The 23,841-nt window shown below is 39.4% G+C and overlaps 1 protein-coding gene, 1 non-coding gene and 1 pseudogene across 11 annotated transcripts in view; 2 read left to right on the top strand and 1 right to left on the bottom strand.

Moving 5' to 3' along the window:
* CCDC30 (coiled-coil domain containing 30) overlaps positions 1–23,841 on the top strand; it is a 188,876-nt gene that overhangs the window by 141,322 nt on the left and 23,713 nt on the right. For 8 of the 9 annotated variants that reach the window (XM_037743178.1, XM_037743180.1, XM_037743176.1 and 5 more), the window contains one exon: positions 6,805–6,917. The exons of the other annotated variant lie outside the window; for it this stretch is intronic. In XM_037743178.1, the coding sequence (XP_037599106.1) occupies positions 6,805–6,917 (113 nt within the window). The remainder of the gene's footprint in view (positions 1–6,804; positions 6,918–23,841) is intronic. 9 annotated transcript variants of the gene reach the window in all.
* Positions 12,178–12,296, top strand: LOC119473167. Its single transcript, XR_005202372.1, has one exon. It is a non-coding gene; the product is annotated as a 5S ribosomal RNA (ribosomal RNA).
* On the bottom strand, positions 17,393–18,811 carry LOC108313387 (annotated as a pseudogene). Its single transcript, XR_001829056.2, has one exon. The product of XR_001829056.2 is annotated as an MKI67 FHA domain-interacting nucleolar phosphoprotein-like (transcript).

Below are 23,841 nucleotides of genomic sequence, written 5' to 3'. Positions count from 1 at the left end.
AAGAGCGAAACTCCATCTCAAAAAAAAAAAAAAAAAAAAAAAACTTGTAGCCCTCACTTAATAAAAGGGTTGAAGGGATATGCATGGTGGCTCACACCTGTAATCCTAGGACTTTTGGAGTCTGAGGTGGGAGGATTGCTTGATGCCAGAAGTTTGAGACCAGCCTGAGCAACACAGTGAGACCCTGTCTCTCCAGATTTTTTTTTAAACAGCTGGGCATGGTGGTACATGTCTGTAGTCCTAGCAACTTAGTGGACTGAGGTGAGAGGACCACTTGAGCCTATGAATTTGAGGCTGCAGTGAGCTACGATTGCACCACTGCTCCCCAGCATGGGCAACAGAGAAAGAAAGACCCAAGCTCTAAAATACAATAATGCCAGCAAAGAATAGTTTGTTTATTTTAGAAAGGCATTTGAGAATGAGACTCTGTCTCTTAAAAAATTCAATTTAATTAAATGAGTCGAAGGAACAAATGTGGTCTATGTTGATTCCAGAATCTAAAGAGGCAGCTCCAAGCGAGCACTTGGCCTTTTCTTCACCAATCGCCCTCACTCCTCAGGTTGAAAGCCAGTATGGAGAGTCTGCTATTCCAGATCGTCTATTCTGACTATACATTCAAGAAATAGGGAAATAACCACTGAGGAGATTCAGAAACATACATGTAGCCATTGAATCACATGTTCTAAGATACATTTTGATTTTAAACTCTGTTTTTCACCTCATTTCCTTAAGATCCACGCTCTGAATTGTGAAATTCAATGGTGTTTTGTGTTCCGAGGTATTAGTGTTGACTCGGAATCACTGTACTGCAGTTCCCTCAAAGTCTATATAATTCCCTTTCTCCAATGCTGCGTCACCTTGATAAAAGACTGCAGGTATCTTTGGGGAACATTTGGGAGAAGATCACTTACTGTCTCAGTATCACAGGGTTTTTCCTTAAGAAAACCTAGCATTCCCATCATTCTAAGGATTCTGGATCTGTGAACTGACCCAGGCCTAGGAATCGAACAAGAAGAGGCCGTTACTTTCCATTCTTGTCATTTAAAATGGGCCTTTGTTCACCAGACCTAAGGGGTTATTTTTATTTATTTACTTACTTATTTGTTTGAAGATACATTTCAAGTAAGACATTAATTGGCTGTCCATGTATTTTAGTCCTATAGTCATTGTCATCAAGTAACTATGACTAAACAGCTATTGGTCAAACCCTTTGATTCTCTCTGGCCCTATTTCCTACTAACATTAATAATACCTTGTATCTGGACGTTAAGCACTGCCGTGTGACCGCTGACTCTGTGTAGTACCATCATCCCCATTAAAATCAGGGAGCCATTTCAATGTTGGCACCTCTACCTTTATACTCAATAGGTTAGCATTATAGAGCATTTCAAGTAATTTGGTGCTTTCTCACCAGTGTTATTTGGTAAAGCCTTGGTGAGAGGAGTATCTTTTGGATTCCCACGGTTATAAAGAGTAACTATACACCCACTCCAAATTTCCTGTCTGCTTAAACCTTTGGAGTCCTTTCTCTCCCTTATGCTGAAGAAGTTTGGCACCTTGATGTCATTTGATATAACTCATTTTTGTGTCCAAGTTTCAGTCAATCAAATGAGCAAACAAAGTCACTATTTTTTTAAGACAGGGTCTCACTCTGTTGCCCAGGCTGGAGGGCAGTAGTGTCATCATGGCTCGCTGCAGCCTCAACTGCCTGGGCTTAAGTGATCCTCTTACCTCAGCCTGCTGAGTAGCTGGGATTACAGGCATGTGCCACCATGTCCGGCTATTTTTTTTTTTAATTGCCTGTAGAGACAGGGTTTCAATGTGTTGCCCAGGCTGGTCTTAGAACTCCTGGGCTCCAGTGATCCACCTGCCTCGGCCTCCCAAAATGCTGGGATTACAAGCATGAGCCACTGCATTTGGCCCCAAGTCACTCTTAGATGTTCAAATTAACACATTAAATCATAAATTCCAGTAACTACATTCATATTAATAAATTCTGTTTAACATTACAGTTAACCATGAACAACATGGTTTTGAACTGTGTTGGTCTACTTGTATGCCAATCCTTTTAAATAAATATGTTGGAAAATTTTCTGGAGATTGCCAGAATTTGAAAAAACATGTACATGAGGTGAGCCACACAGCTTAGAAATAGTGAAAAAGTTAGGCACATCGTGAAAACATATATGTAGATATTATTATTTTACCTTTACTACCATAAAGTGTATATAAACTTATAAAGTTAAAATTTGTGAAAACACACACACAAACATTTATAAACCATACATAGCATCATTTGCAGTAGAAAGGTAACCAAATGTAAAGATGCAATATTAAATCATAACTGCATAAAATTAACTGTAGTGCATACTGTACTGCTGTAATAATTTCATAGCCACTGCCTTTTGGTATTACAGTAAGTTTATTTATTTATTTTATTTGAGACAGATTCTTGCTCTGTCGCCAAGGCTGGAGTGCAGTGCTCTGATCTCAGCTCACTGTAGTCTCTGCCTCCCAGGTTCAAGTGCCTCTCCTGTTTCAGACTCCCTAGTAGCTGTGATTACAAGCACCCGCCACCACACCCAGCTAATTTTTGTAGTTTTAGTAGAGGTGAGATTTCACCATGTTGGCCAGACTGGTCTTGAACTCCTGACCTCAAGTGATCCACCTGCCTCGGCCTGCAGTGAGTTCAAATGTTCCAAATATCCACTTAAAATGCCATCTGACACTTACCTTCTTTGCATGAGCAGTCTCCTCTCACCAGTAAATTTTGTGTTGAAGTAAAAAGAGATCTGTGGGTCTCAAGTATTTTTCACTGTGTTTAGTGCAATACCATAAACCTTATATAACAGCATAGGACCCACACAAAGTGGCCATTAGTGATGTTGGAAATGCTGCCAAGAAACAAAGAAAAATTACGACACTACAATAAAAAGTTGAATTGCTTCATAGGTACCACAGATGAGATCTACAACTATGGCTGCTCGACATTTCAAGGTAAATGAATCCAACATGAGCACCATTATTTAAAAAAAGAAAAGCAAATTCATGAAGCTGTTGCTGCAGCTATGCTAGCAGGCATAAAAACCATGCACTTTTTGTGAAATACTTTTTTATTCATATTGAAAATGCAGCTTTTATGTTAGTGTAGGATTGCTGTAAGAAAGCCAGACCTATAGACTCTAATATGACTCAAGAAAAAGATAAGTCATGATACAACAATTTAAACCAAAAGGAAAGTGAAGAATTTAAAGCTAGCAAAGTTGCTAGCTACTAGGGAAGCTGAGGTGGAAGGATTTCTTGAGTCCAGGAGTTTGAGGCTGTAGTGAGTTATGATTGCACATCTGCACTCCGGCCTGGGCAACAGAGAAAGATCCAATTTCTAAAAAATTAATGCCAGCGAAAGGTGGTTTGTTAATTTTAGGAAGAGGTTTAGCCTTAAAAATGTCAAGAAAACAGGAGATGCAGTTTCTGCTGACCAAGAGACAGCAGGTGAGTTCCCAGATGCCGTTAAGAAAATCACATTTTGGAAGGCTGAGGCAGGAGGATCACTTGAGGCCAGGAGTTTGAGATCAGCCTGGGCAACATAGCAAGACCTTGTCTCGATTTGAAAGAAAGAAAGAAAAACATTGAGAAAGCAGGATATCTGCTGAACAGGTTTTGAATGCAGGTGAAAGTGCCTTATTCTGGAAAAAAAAAAAAAAGTCACAAAGGACACTTAATAGTAAGGAAAATAAGTGAGCACGGATTTAAGGCAGGAACGGATAGGCTGACTCTACTGTTTCGTGGAAATGCAGTTGAGTTTATTGTCAGAACTGCTCTTATCTGTGAAGCTTCTAATCCCCAAGCCTCAAAGGGAAAAGGTAAACACCAGCTGCCAGTCATTTGGTTGTATAAAAAGAAGGTCCGGACAACAAGAACTCTTTTTCCAGATGGAATCCCTCAATGCTTTCTGCCTGAAATCAAGAAGTAACTTGGTAACAAAGGACTGCCTTTTAAGTTTCTTTTGATGTTGGGCAAATGCCCCTGGCCATCCAGAACCACATGAGTTCAACATCAAAGATGTTGAAGTAGTTTACTTGCCCCCAAACACCATGTCTGTAATTCAGCCTCTAGACTAGGGGGTCACAAGGCCCTTTCAGGCTCATTGTACACAGTACTCTATGGACAGGATTGTCAACTATGGAAGAGAACCCTGATAGAGAGGGAAGTCTGGAAGGATTGCGCCATTGAAGATGCCATCATTGTTTTTGTTTGTTTGTTTTTCTTTTTGCCATTTTTAGTTTATTTGTGTGGCAAGTGGCAGGCACGAAGATGCCATCATTATTACAAAGCCCTGAAAGCCATCAAGCCCAAAACAATGAACTCCTGCTGGAGAGTACCGTGTCCCAATGTTAGCATGACTTCTCAGTATTTACAACAGAGCCTATCAAGGAAATCATGATAAAGACTGTGGATATGGTTTTTTAAAAAGTGAGGAGTACAGGGTTCCAAGATATGAATCTTGGAGAAATTCAAGAGCGAATAGATACCACACCAGAGGAGGAATTACCATAGGACAACAAGATGGAGATGAGTACTTCCAAACCAGTGCCAAATGATGAGGAAGAAAACAGAAAAAGCAGTACTAGAAAACAAATGGACCTTAGACAATCTGGCAGAAGGATTCCAAACATTCAAGGCTGCTTTTGACTTATTTTTCAATGTGGACCTTTCTATATGATACAGATACTGAAACTAACGTGAACAACAAACAAGGATTGGCACCATATAAAAATATTTCCAGGGAAATGAAAAGGCAAAAAAGTCAAATTACAGTGTATTTCTGTAAAGTTACACTGAATGTGCCTGCCTCTTCTGCCTCCTCTTCCACTTTGTCCACCTCTTCCAGCTCTGCCACCCCTAGATAACAAGACCCATTCCTCCTCTTCTCCTCCTCCTCAGCCTACTCAACATGAAGACAATGAGGATGAAAAACTTTGTGATGATTCACTTCTACTTAATGAATAGTAAATGTATTTCCTCTACCTTATGATATTCTTAATAAAATTTTATTTTCTCTAACTTTATTGCAAGAGTGCGATACATGATACACATACAAAATATGCATTAACTGCTTATGTTGTTGATAAGACTTCTAGTTAACAGTAGGCTATTAGTGATTTGGTGGGAAGTCAAAAAAATCATAATGCAGATTTTCAACTGTGTGGGGGGTCAGTGCCCCTAACCCTCATGTTGTTCTAAAGTTAGGGGCACTGACTAGTATAACTCCCTACAAATACATTCCTGCATATATTCCTAGGGTTTCTGCCAATTTAAGTTGGTGAAGTCTTGCCATTCTTTCAGTATGGCAGTCCCCAGGTCAGTCCCTACACTTAACGCCAGCTCACCATGGCGTGCTGGGATCCAACTGTAGTTACAAGATGGGAGACAATGAGAAGTGGTGGTGGTATAGAGGTGGGCCTTGAGGACAATATGCAGCCCCTTACAAGGGAAGTGCCTTGGGTGAAATCAATATAGAATCTTTAAACTAAATCTCCTTAGACAGGAGAGGAGGGACTGCTTGTGCTGGCAAGAGAGGCACTGTGTCCAGGGGGTTCAACATTATTAGAGTCCTCCCAGATGTCTTCATTCCCAATTCTCAGGTTTCCACACATTCCCAAAGCCCTGTTTTTCACATAAGAAACCTGGCAAGCCTGTGAAATCAATTACTGCTGTCCTTCTGCAATCCACTTGATATTTGTGATTTGGTTTTTTGATATATTGGTATTCTGACTACAAGAGAGAAATTATTTTAGGACACTCACAGAAGGTCCCTGGTTCTCAGACAATGCCTTGTTCCAGTAATTAAATCCCCAAGTTGGACATTTTCTTCTAAGCTCAGTAACATGGTCAGATGTGGCTAGCCCACCTCACAATCCTTGTAGTCCTCAATTCCATTATAACACTTTTTATACCACTCACGTGGTCTTCTAAAGCACTTCATTACCAGAAACTATAAGTAGTCTAAAAGTATAAACTTTTAAAAGTACAAACTTAATTCTTTTGCCATGGATTGCTAGAACTAGTGACAAGATTATATCGCCTTCAAAGCTAGCCAGGTCAGATGACCAATCCCAAATTCCCAACTTTGAGTTTCTCATCACTATAGTCACTTCTAGAGCCAAATACTTTATCAGAGTTAATTCAAGAGAACAGCTTTCACTTTATATATGTTAAGCTGGGAGATTTTTGGATGCTTTGTTTTGTTTTGTTTTGAGACAGGGTCTGGCTCTGTCACTCAGGCTGGAGTGTGGTGGCATGATCTCAGCTCACTGCAACCTCTGCCTCCTGGGCTCAAGCCATCCTCTTACCTCAGCCTCCCAAGTAGCTGGACTACAGGTACACACCACCACGCCTGGCAGATTTTTGTATTTTTTTTTAGGTATGGGGTTTTGCCATATTGCCCAGGCTGGTCTTAGATTCCTAAGCTCAAGCGATACGCCTGCCTTGGCCTCCCAAAATCTTGGGATTATGGATGTGAGCCACCATGCCCAGCCTTGGAAGATTTTTAATAAATGGAATTAGATGCTTACAAAATTATTGGGAAGGCTGGGGAAGCAAAAGGCAAGGGAAATATCTGCTGACTTTCAGAAAATCTGGAAGTACAGGAAATCTCATGAAGCTACTATGATCTCAGAAGCAGGAGTGACTATAAGCTTTTTTTTTTTTTTTTTTTTAGCAGAAAGACTTTGCCAATTTACATTTCTTCAACATTATACCTTTGTCAGGTCAGAATTCTCATTATTTTTCAATGTTTTTCAGCATGTCAACAGCAACCAGGAATTATCAGAGAAGCTGTCTAAGCTACAGCAAGAGAAAGAAGCTCTACATGAAGAATATGTGCGATTATTGAAGCTACTTAATGTCCATGTGAGGTAAACAACGACAAGTTCTCTTTGGAAGAAAACTATGTGGAGTAGTTATTTCTTGCTGAGCCAGCTCTAGGGCTAAATAGTGGGCTGCTCACGGAAGCACCCTTTCAAGAGGGCCATCAAAAAATCCCTGTGTTTCCAACATTTCTGTTCATAGGGCTTTTCCTAGAGAGATGTGGGGCCTAATTTCTTCTCAAGAGAGTGAGGGAGAAGGGGATTACCAATCATTGAGCTTTGATGGTATTGAACTTGTTTTTCCCCAAATACACCCTTCTCAGTTGCCTTCCCACTTTTTTCACCTCACACACTTTCCTCAGCCTGAACCACTCTCTCCTCATTTAAAGAGCTTTTTTATTTTTTTACTTCAGAGAATTGACACAGAATATTACTAATATGTATATTATATGGATGTTATATATAATGATAGAAGATATCTATTACAGATATGATACATGCTCTCTCTTTTTCTATACATACATACATCTATGTATATCAGGCAAATACCATTGTCCAAAGGTAAAATGACATTTGGTTTTTAGGCAGTTAAATTTTTTTTCACTTCACATATAATGAAATAACATTGCAAAAAAAAAAAAAAAAAATTCTTTTTTGAGATAGGATTTCACTCCGTCACCCAGGCTTGAGAGTAGTGGCATAATCACAACTCACTGCAGCCTTAATGTCCTGGGCTCAAGTGATCCTCCCACCTCAGTCTCCTGAGTAGATGGGACTACAGTCACATGCAGTCACACCCAGCTAACTTTTAAATTTTTTTTTTTTTTTTTTTTTTTTTGAGACAGAGTTTCACTCGTTACCCAGGCTGGAGTGCAATGGCGCGATCTCGGCTCACTGCAACCTCCGCCTCCTAGGTTCAGGCAATTCTCCTGCCTCAGCCTCCTGAGTAGCTGGGATTACAGGCACGCGCCACCATGCCCAGCTGATTTTTTGTAGTTTTAGTAGAGACGGGGTTTCACCATGTTGACCAGGATGGTCTCGATCTCTTGACCTCGTGATCCACCCACCTCGGCCTCCCAAAGTGCTGGGATTACAGGCGTGAGCCACCGCGCCCAGCCTTAAATTTTTTAATAGAAATGGGTGGGTCTCACCATGTTGGCCAGGCTGGTCTCAAACTCCTGGCCTCAAATGATCTTCCTTCCTTGGCCTCCCATTATAGGTGTAAGCCACTGTGCCCAGTGCAAATTTTTTTTCATAATTCTTTATGGCACACCTCTCTGCTGTGATCAGTGTAAAATTTTTGAATGAAACAAAACTTATGCAGACATTCTCCGAAGTTTACTCCTAGTGTCTTGTCAATAAACATAATTTTACACTTCTATTATCATAGCTTTTGTAAAAGTTTTATACCATCTTTCTTTTAATATCATCTGATAAGCATTGTGCTTTGTTGCTATAGTTTCCAAATTTGGTATTTTCATAAAACAATATTTCATGAAGTTGATACGCCTTTCCACTAACAGCAGCAGTTAAACAGGGTACAACAGTTAACAGACTAAAAGAACCCAAAATTACAGTGCTAATAAATGTATACCTTATTTCGGGAATAGGGTGTAATATAGAAACAGCATTAGAGGAAGAATATGCATTAGAGCCCATGGGTGTTTCACAGCAAGGGGTCCAGAGAAGTCAGGCAGGAGCTGGAATGCTGTTCCTCCTGTAAGGGCAGTGGCTGAATGCACTTCCTCTCTGAGATCAGGAGCCACTTGTGTGCATTGACCACCTCACAACCAGGGAGCCCAAAATAGAGTCTCAGCTGAGATTTTGTCAAATATTTTTTTATATTCTGTTGTTCACATAAGCATATTTCTGCCATGTAACCTGGTTCAATAGCAGAGACTTCTTGGGGGTCTCACTGAGACCTGGTGCAAATCATCATTGTCATTGTTATCAATAAACAATGCCGATAAATTGGTTCAAACTGCCATGGTTTGTGCTACTTGGACCTGAGTGAGGTTATGAAGCCACACTGTTTTAATCGTTACATTTCCCTCTGTAACATGCTTGACCAACAGTCAGTGCCAAACAGGCGCTTTAGCAAAACAGTTTATGTTAATCCTAGATCTGCTGGAATTAAATCTCACAACAGAATCCTAATTTGGTTAAGAATTACTCACTGCTCTAATGGTTGAATATTTTTATTCAAAACAATGCTGAAAAAATCATTTTGGTATATATATTTTTCATTTTTAAATTTATTTTTATAGAACTAGAGACCTTAAAATGTATTGACAAACATTCTGAAGTTTCCTACCATGACCAGAAAGGGATCCTGAACCCAGACCTTAATAGAGGGCTCTTGGATCTCATGCAAGAGAGAATTCTGGGCGAGTCTAAAGAGTAAAGTAAAAGCAAGCTAATTAAGAAAGTAAAGAAATAAAATAATGTCTACTCCACAGACAGAGCTGCCCCAAGGGCTGCTGGGTGGCTATTTTTATGGTTATTTCTTGATTGTAAATATTCTTGTTTTCAAAATAAACTCTTGAATATAAATATTATTATAAAAAATTCTTGTTTTCTGGGAAGGAGGCAGGAATTTCACAAAACTGAGGGTTCCTCTTTTTTTTAGTTTATATGGGATAACTTCAAGATGTTGCCATGGCATTAGTAAACTGTCATGGTGCTGATGGAAGTGTCTTTTATCATGCTAATACATTATAGTTAGCATATAATGGAGAGGGAAGAGGAAAGGAGGTCACTTTCATTGCCATCTTGGTTTTGGCGGTGTTTTGGCTAGCTTCTTTACTGCATCCTGTTTTATCACTGGGATCTTTGTGACCTGTATCTTGTGCGGACTTCCTGTCTCATCCGGTGACTAAGAATGCCTAACCTCATGGGAATGCAGCCCAGCAGGTCTCATCCTCATTTTACCCAGCCCTTATTCAAGATGGAGTTGCTCTGGTTCAAATGCCTCTGACACTACTAAATTTTTCTGCCATCATTATATAAAAGTACCAATTTTACCACATCCTCATTAACATTGAGTGCTACTATTGATGGGGGAGAGGGGTTCTGATGACATTTTCCCCAATATTCTTTGTTTAATTGAGATATAATTTGCATGTAACAAATGCAAAGATTTTTAAATGTACTATTGGATAAGTTTTGACAAATGTTTGTGCCCATGTTATCACCACTCCAATCAAGATACAGAACAGGGCCAGGTGCAGTGGCTTATGCCTGTACTCCCAGCACTTTGGGAGGCTGAGACGAGCAGATTGCTTAAGCTCAGGAGTTCAAGACTAGCCCAGGCAACATGGTGAAACCCTGTCTCTACCAAAATACAAAAATTGGCCAGGCATGGTGGTATGCATCTGTGGTCCCAGCTACTTGGGAGGCTGAGGCAGGAGGACCACTTGATCCCAGGAGGCAGAGATTGCAGTGAGTCACTGAGCCAAGATCGTGCCACTGCCCGCCAGCCTGAATGACAGAGTAAGATTCCATCTCAAAAAAAAGAAAGAAAAAAATAGAGAACATTTCCACTGTCCCTTAAAGTTCTCTATGTCCTGTTTGCAGTTGATCTGTACTTACTGCTTCTCCCTCCCTCCAGTAGCCACTGTTCTGATTTCTGCCTGTCCTAGAATTTCATCTAAATGGAATTATGCTACATGTAATTGTAACCATAATAGGTTTGTTACCCAATGTACACAGCAAGTCAACACACTAAGACATTGTGTTGCAGCAGAGAAAGAAGTTTAATTGTAGAGTCAACAAATGAGGAGACGGGAGGAAAACTTAAATTCATCTCCTTGAGGAACTTAGATTTAGGGTTTTTAAGAGTTTTAGATTGGACCAAAAAGTGGAGATGGTTGGTAGGTCAAAGAGTCCAGGGTGAAGACATGGGACAGGGAGATGAAGAAGCTATATTCTCATGCTGATTCTGTTCCTTTTTGGGGCTCTTCAAACTGGTTGCTGGAATTTGCATCTAAAAAACCTCTTAAGCAATTCTTTTTTTTTTTTTTTTTTTTTTTTTTTTTGAGGCAGGATCCCACTCTCGTCCCCAGACTGGAGTACAGTGGCACAATCTTGGCTCACCGCAACCTCCGCCTCCCAGGCTCAAATGATTCTTCTGCCCCAGCCTCCTGAGTAGCTGGGATTACAGGCATGTGCCACTACTGCCTGGCTAATTTTTGTATTTTTAGTAGAGACAGGGTTTCACCATGTTGGCTAGGCTGCTTGGTCTCGAACTCCTGACCTCAAATGATCCACCCGCCTCAGCCCCCCAAAGTGCTGGGATTACAGGCATCAGCCAGCTCACCTGGCCAAGCAATTCTTAAACAAAAACTTATAATTCTAATGTTAATGTCCTGTCTATAGGAACAATGGAGATGCAAATGATCAGTATCTAATGCTGTGTGACTTTTAACAACAAGGAAGTGGACCAAAGTGAAGCCTGATTAATGTTTTATTATCATTATATTTCTGTCCAGAACCCAGTATATACTTCCTGTCAACCCTGTCGGGGCAGTTTCATACTCTTTTGTGTCTGACTTCTTTTGTTCAACATAATCTATTATTTTTAAACACACTTATAGACAGAAATTACTTGTCATTTTGTTTTGAATTTCTTTAATGGCAAGTGAGGCTGAATGTTTTTCCATGTTATTTGTACACAGCCTTTTAGGGCAGTGAATTCTGACCCTGGCTGCCTGGGCTCCAACATAGATGAATAAAATAAAAACCTGTGGGCATGGGGCCTGTAGATCAATACTTTTCTGAAAGCATCTTCATGTGATTCTAATGTGCATCCGAGGTTGAAAACTATATTCAGGAAAGAAAATGGGAGGAATTAATGAAACTCTATATAATTTTTTTTCATTTCCCTGACCCCAGTCCGACTTTCACACACAATGCTTATTTTTTACATTTTCTCTACCACTTTTCCAGAGGAAAAATTCCCTTGCTTTTTTCACATCAAAGTATAGACAACCTGGTTTTACTTGAAGACAAGCTAAAAGTTGTTCCTAAATTTTAGAACATAAATATTGTGTCACCTCATAACATTTATAGTTAACAAAGCCAAAAATAAACATGGAAAATCTACGTGTTCTTCAGACAAGACTTCAGACCAAACCAATAGTGTGACAAATAGCCAGCAATGACAAGAGAAGGCTCCAAGTTCTCACCAGGTGTACTGCATCAACATGCTTTTCAAACCATCTGTAGCACTACAGAGAGTACCCTAAATATCAACTAACAGGAGACTAATTAGGTGAAGTATAATACATTCACTTAATAGAACGTAATAGTCTACGGCCATGCCACCCTGAACGCGCCCGATCTCGTCTGATCTCGGAAGCTAAGCAGGGGCGGGCCTGGTTAGTACTTGGATGGGAGACCGCCTGGGAATACCGGGTGCTGTAGGCTTAAAAAAAAAAAAAAAATAGGATGTAATACAGCTGTGAAGGATGATGGCTGTGAATATTAGATAACAACGTGGGTAAATGCTTTCAATGTAATAGGTGAAAAGAGCATATGATAAACATTTTGATGTACACAATGTTTAAACAAAAGATGCTTATAAAAGGATTAGAATGAAATACAATATCATAGTACTCATCATATTGGGAGTTGGAGATTTTCCCAAATTTTCTGTAATTAATTCTTTTAAAGAATAAACTGGCTGGGCATGGTGGCTCACATCTGTAACCCTAGCACTTTCAGAGGTCAAGGCAGGAGGATCACTTGAATCCAGGAGTTCGAGACCAGCCTAGGGAACATAGTGAGATCTCAGATCTACCAAAAAAAAAATTTTTTTAAGGAAGAAATTTATTTTTTTTTAATAACCCAAATGGCAGGGTAAGAGAGCAGCTGTCTGGCGTGGGAAGTTAGAGACTTGGGTTTTAATATTCCAGTACAGGAGGAGTGAAAGAAATTCCAGAAGTGTAACACCCAATGGGTTCTATTTGCCCACTGCCTAGACAGAGCTGATTTATCAAGACAGGGAAATTGCAAGACAGAAAGAGGTTAATTCATACAGAGTCAGCTGTATGGGAGACCCGAGTATTATTACTTAAATCCATCTCCCCGAAAATCTGATGATTGGTGTTTTTAAGGATAATTTGGTGGGTAGGGGATTAGAAGTGGGGAGTGTTGATTGAGCAGATCAAAGATTAAATCACAGAGAGTTGAAGCCGTCCTCTTGCACTGAGTCAGTTCCTGGGAAGGAGCCACAAGACCACATGAGCTAGTTTATCAATCTAGGTGGCATCTGCTGGTGCACCTTAACACAGGGTCTGCAAAATATCTCAAGCCCTGATCTCATGTTTACAACACTGACTCTTAAACCATAATTTCTAATCTTGTGGCTAATTTGTTAGTCTGGCAAAGGCAGTCTAGTCCCCAGGCTAGAAGGGGGTTTATTTTGGAAAAGAGCTGTTAACAAGTTTGTTTCAAAGTTAAACTATAAACTCAGTTTCTCCCAAAGTTAGCTGGACCTACGCCTAGGAATGAACAAGGACAGATTGGAGGTTAGAAGCAAGACAGAATTGGTTAGGTCAGGTCTCTTTCACTATCATAATTTCCTCAGTTATAATTTTTGCAAAAACAGTTTCAGAAGTACATGTTGTGTTATAAATGATGTCAAAACATCAGAGCAACTGTGAACAGCTGGGAAAGCCAGAGCATGGCAGGTACACTGCTAGATCTTACGTCTCCGAAATTTTAGACTGGAGGATGCTGAAAACCACTTATATATTTTAACAAATATTCCTAGTAAAAAAGAGAATGAGAATGTTTATGAAGTGTGCATTTTTGTAAAGAATACCTCCTTGTAAAGAATCTAAGTCCCAGCTATGGTAATTGTGAACACAGTCTGCAAAAGTATGTGCCTCATATTATGTAGCAGGTGCTGATGGTGGATCAATGTGTCAAGTACCTAGGCTCCCTCTATCTTGTTATTGCTTCAACATCTTTAACATGTTGCCCTTATCCACATAGTTCAAAATAATTCACTACCATATCCACATTTCAAACCAGTAAGAAAGAAAGAGGGGAAGGCAAGGGCATTCCATTTTCCTTTAAGGCACACTACTTCCATTCATACTCTGTTGGCCAGAACTTACTTATATGGCCTCATCTAACTGCAAGGAAAGCCAAAAAATAGAGTTCCTATGCTGAGTAAACCAGTGCCCAGCAAAAAAATCGGGGTCTATAATGTAGAAGAAGGAGAAATTGGATTGGGTACAACCCCAGCAGTCAGTCACTGCCACATACACTGACAAGCAAGCTATATCTAGCTTTGTATACTTGCCTCTGGCCTGCAGGAAGCCAAACTGCTCAGTTTGGTATCTGACTAACAGCTAAATTAATCTCTTCAAGGAAAACATGCAAAATGACTCTTTTATGTACCCTTAGCAAGTAGGAGAAAGAGGTGGACTATTTTGGAAAATGGAGAAGTCTTGCAAAAATGCATTTCAGAGTAAGACATAACTTTGCAGGGGCCAAGTGAAAAGTTCTCCTTTACCCTCTGAAGATTCACTGAAAAAATCAACTGACAAAAGGCAGATAAATAGGAGAAATAGTATGCAGGTCTATTAATCTGCATGGGGGAGAACCACAGAATGATTACCCCAGTCTCCAATGGGGTATGGAAGGTTATACACCATATTGAGATTACAGAAAGAATGGGGGCTTAGATAATTGCAAAACAGGTTATGGGAAGGGGAGAGAAGGAGGCCACCCTAGCAAAGGTGGTCTTTTTATGTAGCTGAAACCTCACAGATATTATAGCAGCCCTCAGGGAGAATAGATGGTCAATCTTGCTTTCACATCTTTAGAGGTTTCAGACTCTCGGTTAATCTTTCTTAGATCTAGACAAGGGAAGGAAGGCACTCAGAGAAAGCCTGGCTGCAGGTATTCTCCATATCCCTCCCCACTTCCCATTACTCCCACAAAAGACAGATTTTCAACTATTTTTGTATATCCAGCTATTCTGAATAGGTATCTTGAAATATATCAAGGAAATATACTTTGGAGTGAAATATTTTCATTTCCTTCAACTTACAAGGACAGAAGATTCCCTTGGAGTAGTTCTTCCATACCAGTTTAACTAAAATTAGTATCTAGAGAAGTCTGCTTTTTTCTTCCAATCCCATCTGGTTGCTAGTTCTTGTACAAAATGAAATGTATCTCAGGAGAAATCGGGGATATCTGTTTGCCTGCCTTTGCTAGTATTATAGCAGTAGGGTATGATGGGAAGATCATAGGCTCTGGGGTCAGATTCTTCTCTTTAGTATAACTTCTTTTAAATAACTTTTCTTGAGCTAAATGATAAGAGGTTTTGAACACAAAGAAGGAAACAACAGATACTGAGGTCTCCTTGAGGAGTAGGGGAAGAGAATGAGGAGCAGAAAGTAACCGTTGGGTATAGGCTCAGCACCTGAGTGATGAAATAATACGTGCAACAAACCCCTGTGACACACTTTGACCTGCGTAACGATGCTTCACATGTACCCCCCACACCTAAAATGAAAATTTAAAAAACAACTTTTTATAAAACTAGGAAACACATGTAAACTTGAACTACAATACTTGAAGAAGAGCTGCCTGCAGGGAAGTTCAAACGAGTGCAGGGAAATACCTACAGACAACTGTGGCTCAGGATCTCAAATAGATTGAGCAGAGCACAGTTATTCAAAGCAGGTGGCACAATATGAGGGGCCAAAAAAAAAAAAACTAACTTGTCTGTCAGGAATTGCCAAGACTCCCCTCAGGTTTCATGACTCCTTAGAATGAAGTGCAAAACTCAGAAAAACAGCTATGGTTATGGCTTATTACAGTGAAAGGATACAGGTTAATATCAGCTAAGGAAAAAGACACACAGCTCACAGATCTCAAGGAAAGACACTTGCTTATATTACCCATCTATTACAAAGGATAATACAAATGACACAGATGAACAGCCAGGTGGAAGAGATGCAAAGAGCACAGCATCCCTTTCCATGAAGGGGCTTGGAGGCTCTATGCCCTCTCTGGGTGCACCACCCTCCAGGAACCTGTGTTCAGCTATTTGGAAGTCTTCCAAACCCAGTTCTTTTGGGCTTTTTTGAAAGCTTCATGAGGTAGGCATTGTCAACCTAAAGGGAATAAGCTGAGGCAAAATTAATATAAGTAGAGCGTTTATTTGATCCAAGCTTAGAGATTGCAACTCAGGAGCATACATTCAAGTTGCCCTGAATATACAATCTGATTAGCAGCAGTTACAAGTGGGTTTATAAGCAAAATTTTAGTTTTAATTTGTATAGGTACATAGTAGGTATGTATATTTATGCAGTACATGAGATGTTTTGATACAGGAATGCAATGCGTAATAATCACATCATGGAGAATGGGGTACTTATCCCCTCAGGCATTTGTGTTACAAAGAATATGATTATACTCATTTGGCTTTTCTCTCTTTTCTTTTCCCTTTCTTTCTTTTTCTTCCTTCCTTTCTTTCTTCCCCTTTCCCCTTTCCCGTTTCCTTTCCTTTCCTTTCTCTCTCGTCTTGCTTTGTTGCCCAGGCTGGGAGTACAGTGGAACAGTCTCAGCTCACTGTAGCTTTGACTTCCTGGGCTCCAGTGATCCTCCCACTTCAGCCTCCAAAGTAGCTGGGACTACAGGTTTGTGCCACCACACCTGGCTAATTTTGTTTATTTTTGTAGAATCAAGGTCTTACTATGTTGCCCAGGCTGGTTTCGAACCTATGTGCTCAACCAGTTCTCCTGCCTTAGCCTCCCAAAGTGCTGGGATTACAGGCGTGAGTCACTGGAACTGGCCTATTTCTTTAGTTATTTTTAAATGTACAATTTTAAAAAAAGAAAAAAAAGTACAATTATTATTGACTATAGTCTTATTCGTTCTTAACTTTTTTTTTTTGAGACAAAATCTCACTCTGTCACCCAGACTGGAGTGCAGTGGCGCGATCTTGGCTCACTGCAAACTTTGCCTCCTGGGTTCAAGGGATTCTCGTGCCTCAGCCCCCTGAGTAGCTGGGATTACAGATGCCCACCGCCATGCCTGGCTAATTTTTGTATTTTTAGTAGAGAGGGTGTTTCACCATGTTGGCCAGGCTGGTCCCAAACTCCTGACCTCAGGTGATCCACCTACCTTAGTCACCCAAAGTGCTGGGATTACAGGTGTGAGCCACCACACCCAGCCTCTTTAATTATTTCTTATAAAGAACTGGTTTTGTATGTAATTATACACATTAACCATCCCCACCTCCCCCCATTCCCCCACTACCCTTCTCATTCTCTAATAACCAACCTTGTACTCTCTATCTCCATGAGTTGAATTGTTTTGGTTTTTAGATCCCACAAATAAGTGAGAATATATGATGTTTGTCTTTCTGTGCATGGCTTATTTCACTTAGCATAATGACCTCCAGTCCATCCATGTTGTTGCAAATGACAGGATCTCATTCTTTTTTATGACTAAATAGTATTCCATTGTGTATAAAGCCATATTTTCTTTTTTTTTTTTTGTAGAAAAAAGTTTATTTGCTAGTTATTGTTTGAATCTTGAAATGCAATTCCTCACTGATGATACTAGTATAAAATGGTGGTTATTAATCCATGCTAGCCCAATGAAAACTAATTTAAAATTATTCATAAAAATGAGTCATTTTTTAATCTCTATTAAAATCTGAATACATAAATCTGTGCTAACACTGGAACTGCCTTCTCACTCTGCATATAATTTAACTTCCAGCTTCAACCATCTGATGTTGAAATCTAAAGCACCCTCATGAGTTAATGTCCCTGACAAATCATGCAGACAGACAAACAAAATTGGTGGTCCTTAACTGGTGGTGACAGAAAAGGCTGCAGTTTTGTACTTAAGCCTGCACTTAGTGGTCACCTTTCTATCCAGGCAGAGTAACTAAGGAGAGCTAGGAAATGTCAAAAGAAAAATAGAGAACAGGACAAAGAGGCAATGTCAGCCAAGCCACTGCAAACCGGTCTGCACCCTTGTATTTCAGCCAAGGGCAGGCAATCTAAAATTACAGACTGCTTTCCTTAACTGGACCAAACAGTGTATTTTTCCTCTGACAATCTTGTCACAGGTTGCATTTCACTGTACCTAGTAAAATACAAAGTCCACCCCCATAAAAATATTGTATTTCTCAGAAAATACAATATATTAAAAATGACTGATTGCTTTTCCTTCGTCTTTTCTTCCGTGAATGTGTAGGTGTTTGAGTCTTCTGTATTTCTTCTTTTACACAGGATACAGGCTGTCTGAAAACTGGTTCATTATCTTTATCATCTTCATTCATTTCAGTCACTTCAGATTTTCATCTCTCCAAAATGTTGGTGTACAAACTGGTGTGGGGCCCTGGCTCTCCACAGTCTTCTCAGGAGTGTCAAGAGTGCCTACAACCTTTTTCTTCTTCTTACGTAAAACCTGGCCTTTTGTAGACTTCTGACAATTAGTTTTTGAAATACTTTTCCGTTTTCTGTAAAATCGTTTCACTGATGGATATGACGGCGGCTTCAATGGAACATTCCAGTCTTTAAAGAGTTCTTTATGGACTTTCTTAGGTGGCATAAGACGACACTCCAAGAGTCTTTCACCAAACAGGTAGTTGTTCATTGTTTCAGCAACTATCTTGGCAACATCCTTACACTCAAACTCCACAAATGCATAGCCTTTGCTGTTCCCAGTCCTTTTACTTCTGGACAGTCTGAACCGTGTCACAGTGCCAAACTGGGAGAAATAGGAAAAGATCTGGGTTTCCTCAAGTGGGTTAGGCAGGTGGCGCACACAGACGACTCCAGGAGTAAGTTGTCCTTGTTTTTTTCCCTGGGTTACGTGCTTGCGAACCTGCACCACCTCCTTTTGAAACTCGACATCTTAAGCGACAAGACTGGCGCAGCCGGACCAGAAAACACCGCCATGCCAAAAGCAGCCCACACTAACGCCACGTGGCGCTCCCCAAGCCATATTTTCTTTATCCATTCATCTCTTGATGGACATTTAGGTTGTTTCCAAATATTGGCTATTGTAAACAGTGTTGCAACAAACATGGGAGTGCAGATATCTCTTCAATATACTGACTTCCTCTCTTTTGGTTATATACTCAGCAGTGGGATTGCTCAAATGTATGATAGCTCAATTTTTAGGTTTTATTGTTTTTGTTTTGAAACAGTCTCACATGATCTTGGCTCATTGCAACCTCTGCCTCCTAGGTTCATGCAATTCTTCTGCCTCGGTCTTCTGAGTAGCTGAGATTACAGGTGTGCACCACTACAACTGACTTTTGTTTTGTTTTGTTTTGTTTTTGAGATGGAGTCTTGCTCTGTCATCAGGCTGGAGTGCAGTGGGATAATCTTGGCTCACTGCAACCTCTGCTTCCTGGGTTCAAATGATTCTCTTGCCTCAGCCTCCCAAGTAGCTGGGACTATAAGCACATGCCACCATGCCCAGTTAATTTTTGTATTTTTAGTAGAGACAGGGTTTCACCATATTGGCCAGGCTGGTCTCAAACTCCTGACTTCATGATCCGCCCGCCTAGGCCTCCCAAAATGCTGGGATTACAGGTGTAAGCCACAATGCTCAGACTTTTTTTTTGTATTTTTAGTAGAGACGGGGGTTTTGCCATGTTTGCCAGGCTGGTCTTGAACTCCTAAAGTGATCCACCCGCCTTGGCCTCCCAAAGTGCTAGGATTACAGGCATGAGCCACTATACCTAGCCTCAATTTTTCGTTCTTTGAGGGACCTCCAAGATGTTCTCCATAGTGGTTGTACTAATTTACATTACCATTGACAGTGTATGAGGGTTTTCTTTTTTCCACATCCTCATCAGCATTTGTCATTGCCTGCCTTTTGGATAAAAGCCATTTAAACTGGGGTGACATGACATCCCATTATAGTTTTGGTTTGCGTTTCTCTGATAATCAGTGATGTTGAGCACCTTTTCATATGCCTGTTTGCCATTTGTATGTTTTCTTTTGAGAAATGTCTACTCAAATCTTTTGACCATTTTTAAATCAGATTATTGGATTTTTTCCTACAGCGTTGTTTGAGTTCCTTATGTATTCTGGTTATTAACACCTTGTCAGATGGGTAGTTTGCAAATATTTCCCCATTCTATGGGTTGTCACTTCACTTTGTTGATTGTTTCCTTTGCTGTGCAGAAGATTTTTTCAACTTGATATAATTCCATTTGTCCAGTTTTGCTTTGGTTGTCTGTGCTTCTAGGGTACTACTCAAGAAATTCTTGCATAGACCAATATCCTGGAGAATTTCCCTAATGTTTTCTTAAAGTAGTTTCATACTTTGAGGTCTTAGATTTAAGTCCTGAATCCATTTTGATTTGACTTTTGTGTGTAGTGAGAGATAAGGATCTAGTTTTATTCTTCCGCATATGGATATCCAGTTTTCCCAGCACAATATATTGAAGAGACTGTCTTTCCCTGGTGCATGTTCTTGGCACCTTTGTCAAAAATTAGTTTACTGTAGGTGTGTGGATTTGTTTCTGTGTTCTCTGTTCTGTTCCATTGGCCTATGCATCTGTTTTTATGCTAGTACCATACCATTTTGGTTATCATAGCTCTGTGTATAATGTGAAGCCATGTAATGTGATTTTTCCAGTTTTGTTCTTTTTGCTTAGGATAGCTTTGGCTATTCTGGGTCCTTTGTGGTTTCATATAAATTTTAGGATAGTTTTTTCTATTTCTGTGAAGAATGTCATTGATATTTTCGTAGGGATTGCATTGAATCTGTAAATTGCTTTCAGTAACATAGACATTTCAACAATATCGATTCTTTCATTCCAAGAACATGGAATATCTTTCCATTCTTTCATTAATGTTTTATAGTTTTCAGTATAGAGATCTTTCACTTTGTTATTTAACCTAATTCCTAGGTATTTAATTTTATGTCTGGCTATTGTAAATGGAATTGTTTTTTAAGTTCTTTTTCAGACTGTTCCCTGTTGGCATATAAAAATGCTACTGATTTTTGTATGTCAATTTTGTATTCTGCAACTTTTGTGAATTTGTTTATGAGTTCTAGTACTTCTTTAATGGAGTCTTTAGGTTTTTCCAAATATAAAATTTTGCCATCTGCAAACAAGGATAATTTGACTTCTTCTTTTGCAATTTGGATGTTCTTTATTTCTTTCTCTTGTCTGATTGCTCGAACTAGGACTTTAAGTACTATGTTGAATAACTGGTGAAAGTGGGCATCCTTGTCATGTTCTAGATCTTCAAGGAAAGGCTTTCAGTTTTCCCAAATTCAGTATGATACAAGCTGTAGGTCTGTCATACATGGCTTTTATTATATTGAGGTATGTTTCTTCTATCCCCAGTTTCTTGAGAGTTTTTATCATGGGATAAAACTCAAGAAGGGATGTTAAATTTTATCAAATGCTTTTCCAGCATCTGAATTAAGCTAGCAAACTGAATTCATATGGTTTTTGTCCTGTTGATATGATGTATCATATCATTTGTCCTTCTGTTGATATAATGTATCATACTGATTGATTTGTGTATGTTGAACCATCCTTGCATCCCAGGGATAAATCCCACTCGGTCATGATGATCTTTTCAAGGCATTGTCGAATTCAGTTTGCTAGCTTTTTCATTTGTTTAGAGACAGGATCTCACCCTGTCACCCATACTGGAGTGCAGTGGTGTGATCTTGGCTCACTGCAACCTCCACCTCCCAGGCCCAAGCAATCCTCCCATCTCAGCCTTCTGAGTAGCTGGGACCACAGATATGCACCATAATGCCTGACTAATTTTTTATTTTTTGTAAAGACGGAGTCTTGCTATGTTATCCAAGCTGGTCTCAAAACTCCTGAGGTCAAGCTATCCTCCTGCCTCAGCCTTCCAAAGTGCTGGAATTACAGATATGAGCCCACCACATGCAGCTAGTTTGCTACTATATTGTTGAGGATTTTTGTATCAATATTCATCAGTGATATTGGCCTGCAGTTTTTCTGTATGTATCTTTGTCTGATTGTGGTATTAGGATAATACTGGCCTTGTAGAATGAGTTTGGAAGTATTTCCTTCTCCTTTATTTTTCAAAATAGTTTGAGTAGGATTGGTATTATTTCTTTAAATGTTTGATAGAACTCAGCAGTGAAGCCACTGGGTCTTGGCCTTTTCTCTACTGGGAGACTTTTTGTATGGCTTTGATCTCATTATTTGTTATTGGTCTGTTCAGGTTTCAGATTTCATCATGGTTCAGTCTTTGGTATGCTGTATGTGTTTCAAAGTTTGTTCATTTTTTCTAGATTTTCCAATTTACTGGCATATAGTTGCTCATAATAGCCACTAATGATCCTTTGAATTTCTGTGGTATTAGTTGTAATATCTCATTTTTGTCTCTGATTTTATTTATTTGGATCTTCTCCTTTTCTTACTGCTAAAAGTTTGTTGATTTTGTTAAACTTTTCAAAAAGCCAACATTTTGTTTCATTGATTTTTTTGTATTGTTTTCTTTATTTCAATTTCATTTATTTCTGCTCTGATCTTTATGAATTCTTTTATTCTGCTAATTTGGGATTTGGTTTGCTCTTGTTTCTCTAGTTCTTTAAGGTGCATCATTAGATTGTTTATTTGCAGTTTTTCTTTTTTTGCTGTAGGCACTTACAGCTATAAACTTCTCTCTTGCTACTGCTTTGGCTATATGCCGTAGGTTTTGGTATGTTGTGTTTCCATTATAATTTATTTCAAGAAATTTTTCAATTTCTTTCTTAATTTTTTCATTGGGCCACTGGTCATTCAGGAGCATGTTGTTTAATTTCCATGTATTTGTATAGTTTCCAAAATTCCTCTTGTTATTTTTTTCTAGTTTTAATCCATTGTGGTCAGAGAAGATGCTTGATATTATTTCAGTTTTTTGAGTGTTTTAATACTTGTTTTGTGACCTGATGGTTTATCTTTGAGAATGATACAAGTACTGAAAAGAAGGTGTATTCTGCAGCCATTGGACGAAATGTTCTGTATCTATTAGGTCCATTTGGCCTATAATGGAATTGTTTGAAGTCATTTCTTTTCTGATTAGCTGCCTCACTCATTATTTTCTGTTCTTGAAATTTGTGATACAAAGAATAATGTATAGCTGTCCAGGCATGTTGGCTTACACCTGTAGTTCCAGCACTTTGGGAGGCAGAGGCGGGCAGATCACTTGAGGCCAGGAGTTCAAGACCAGCCTGGCCAACATGACAAAACCACATCTCTACTAAAAATACAAAAATTAGCCAGGTGTGGTTGTGAACACCTCTAATCCCAGCTACTCAGGAGACTAAAGCACCAGAATTTCTTGAACCTGGGAGGCAGGAGGCAAAAGTTGCAGTGAGCTGAGATCATGTAGTGCACTTCAGCCTGAGCAACAGAACAAGAATGTTTGGGAAAAAAAAAAAAAAAGAACAATGTATAGCCTATGTTATTTATTTATTTATTTATTCAAGATAGAGTTTTATTGTCGCCCGTGCTAGAGTACAGAACAGTGGCTTGGTCTTGGCTCACTGCACCCTCCACCTCCCAGGTTTAAGCAATTCTCCTGCCTCAGCCCCCTGAGCAGCTTCTCCATAATTTTAAAGAACAATATTCTTTTTGTTTGTATCACAGTCATGCTCCAAGAGGTTTGCCTAGTGGTAGTATGGATGCTTTAATCCATTTTCTTGGCTTTTAAAAAAATGGCTTTTGTCCATTTTTTTATTGTTACCACAGTCAACATTAGAACACTTTACCATCCTAAAAGAAACTTCATACTTTTTCGCTATCACTCTATCCCCAATTCCCTTCCCACTACCAGACCCAGGCAATCACTAATCTACTTTCTTTCGCTCTAAATTTGCCTGTTTCTGACATTTCATATAAATGGAATCATAAAATATTTGGTCTGTTGTGCCTGGCTTGTTTTAGTTAGAATAATGCTTTCAAGGTTCATGTTGTAGCATGTATCAGTACTTC

The sequence above is a fragment of the Cebus imitator genome, unplaced genomic scaffold, assembly GCF_001604975.1.
Source record: "Cebus imitator isolate Cc_AM_T3 unplaced genomic scaffold, Cebus_imitator-1.0 Scaffold136, whole genome shotgun sequence".
Classification (NCBI taxonomy): Eukaryota; Metazoa; Chordata; class Mammalia; order Primates; family Cebidae; genus Cebus; species Cebus imitator.
The sequence above is the reverse complement of the archived record's forward strand: the minus strand, read 5'-3'. Positions and strand labels throughout refer to the sequence as shown.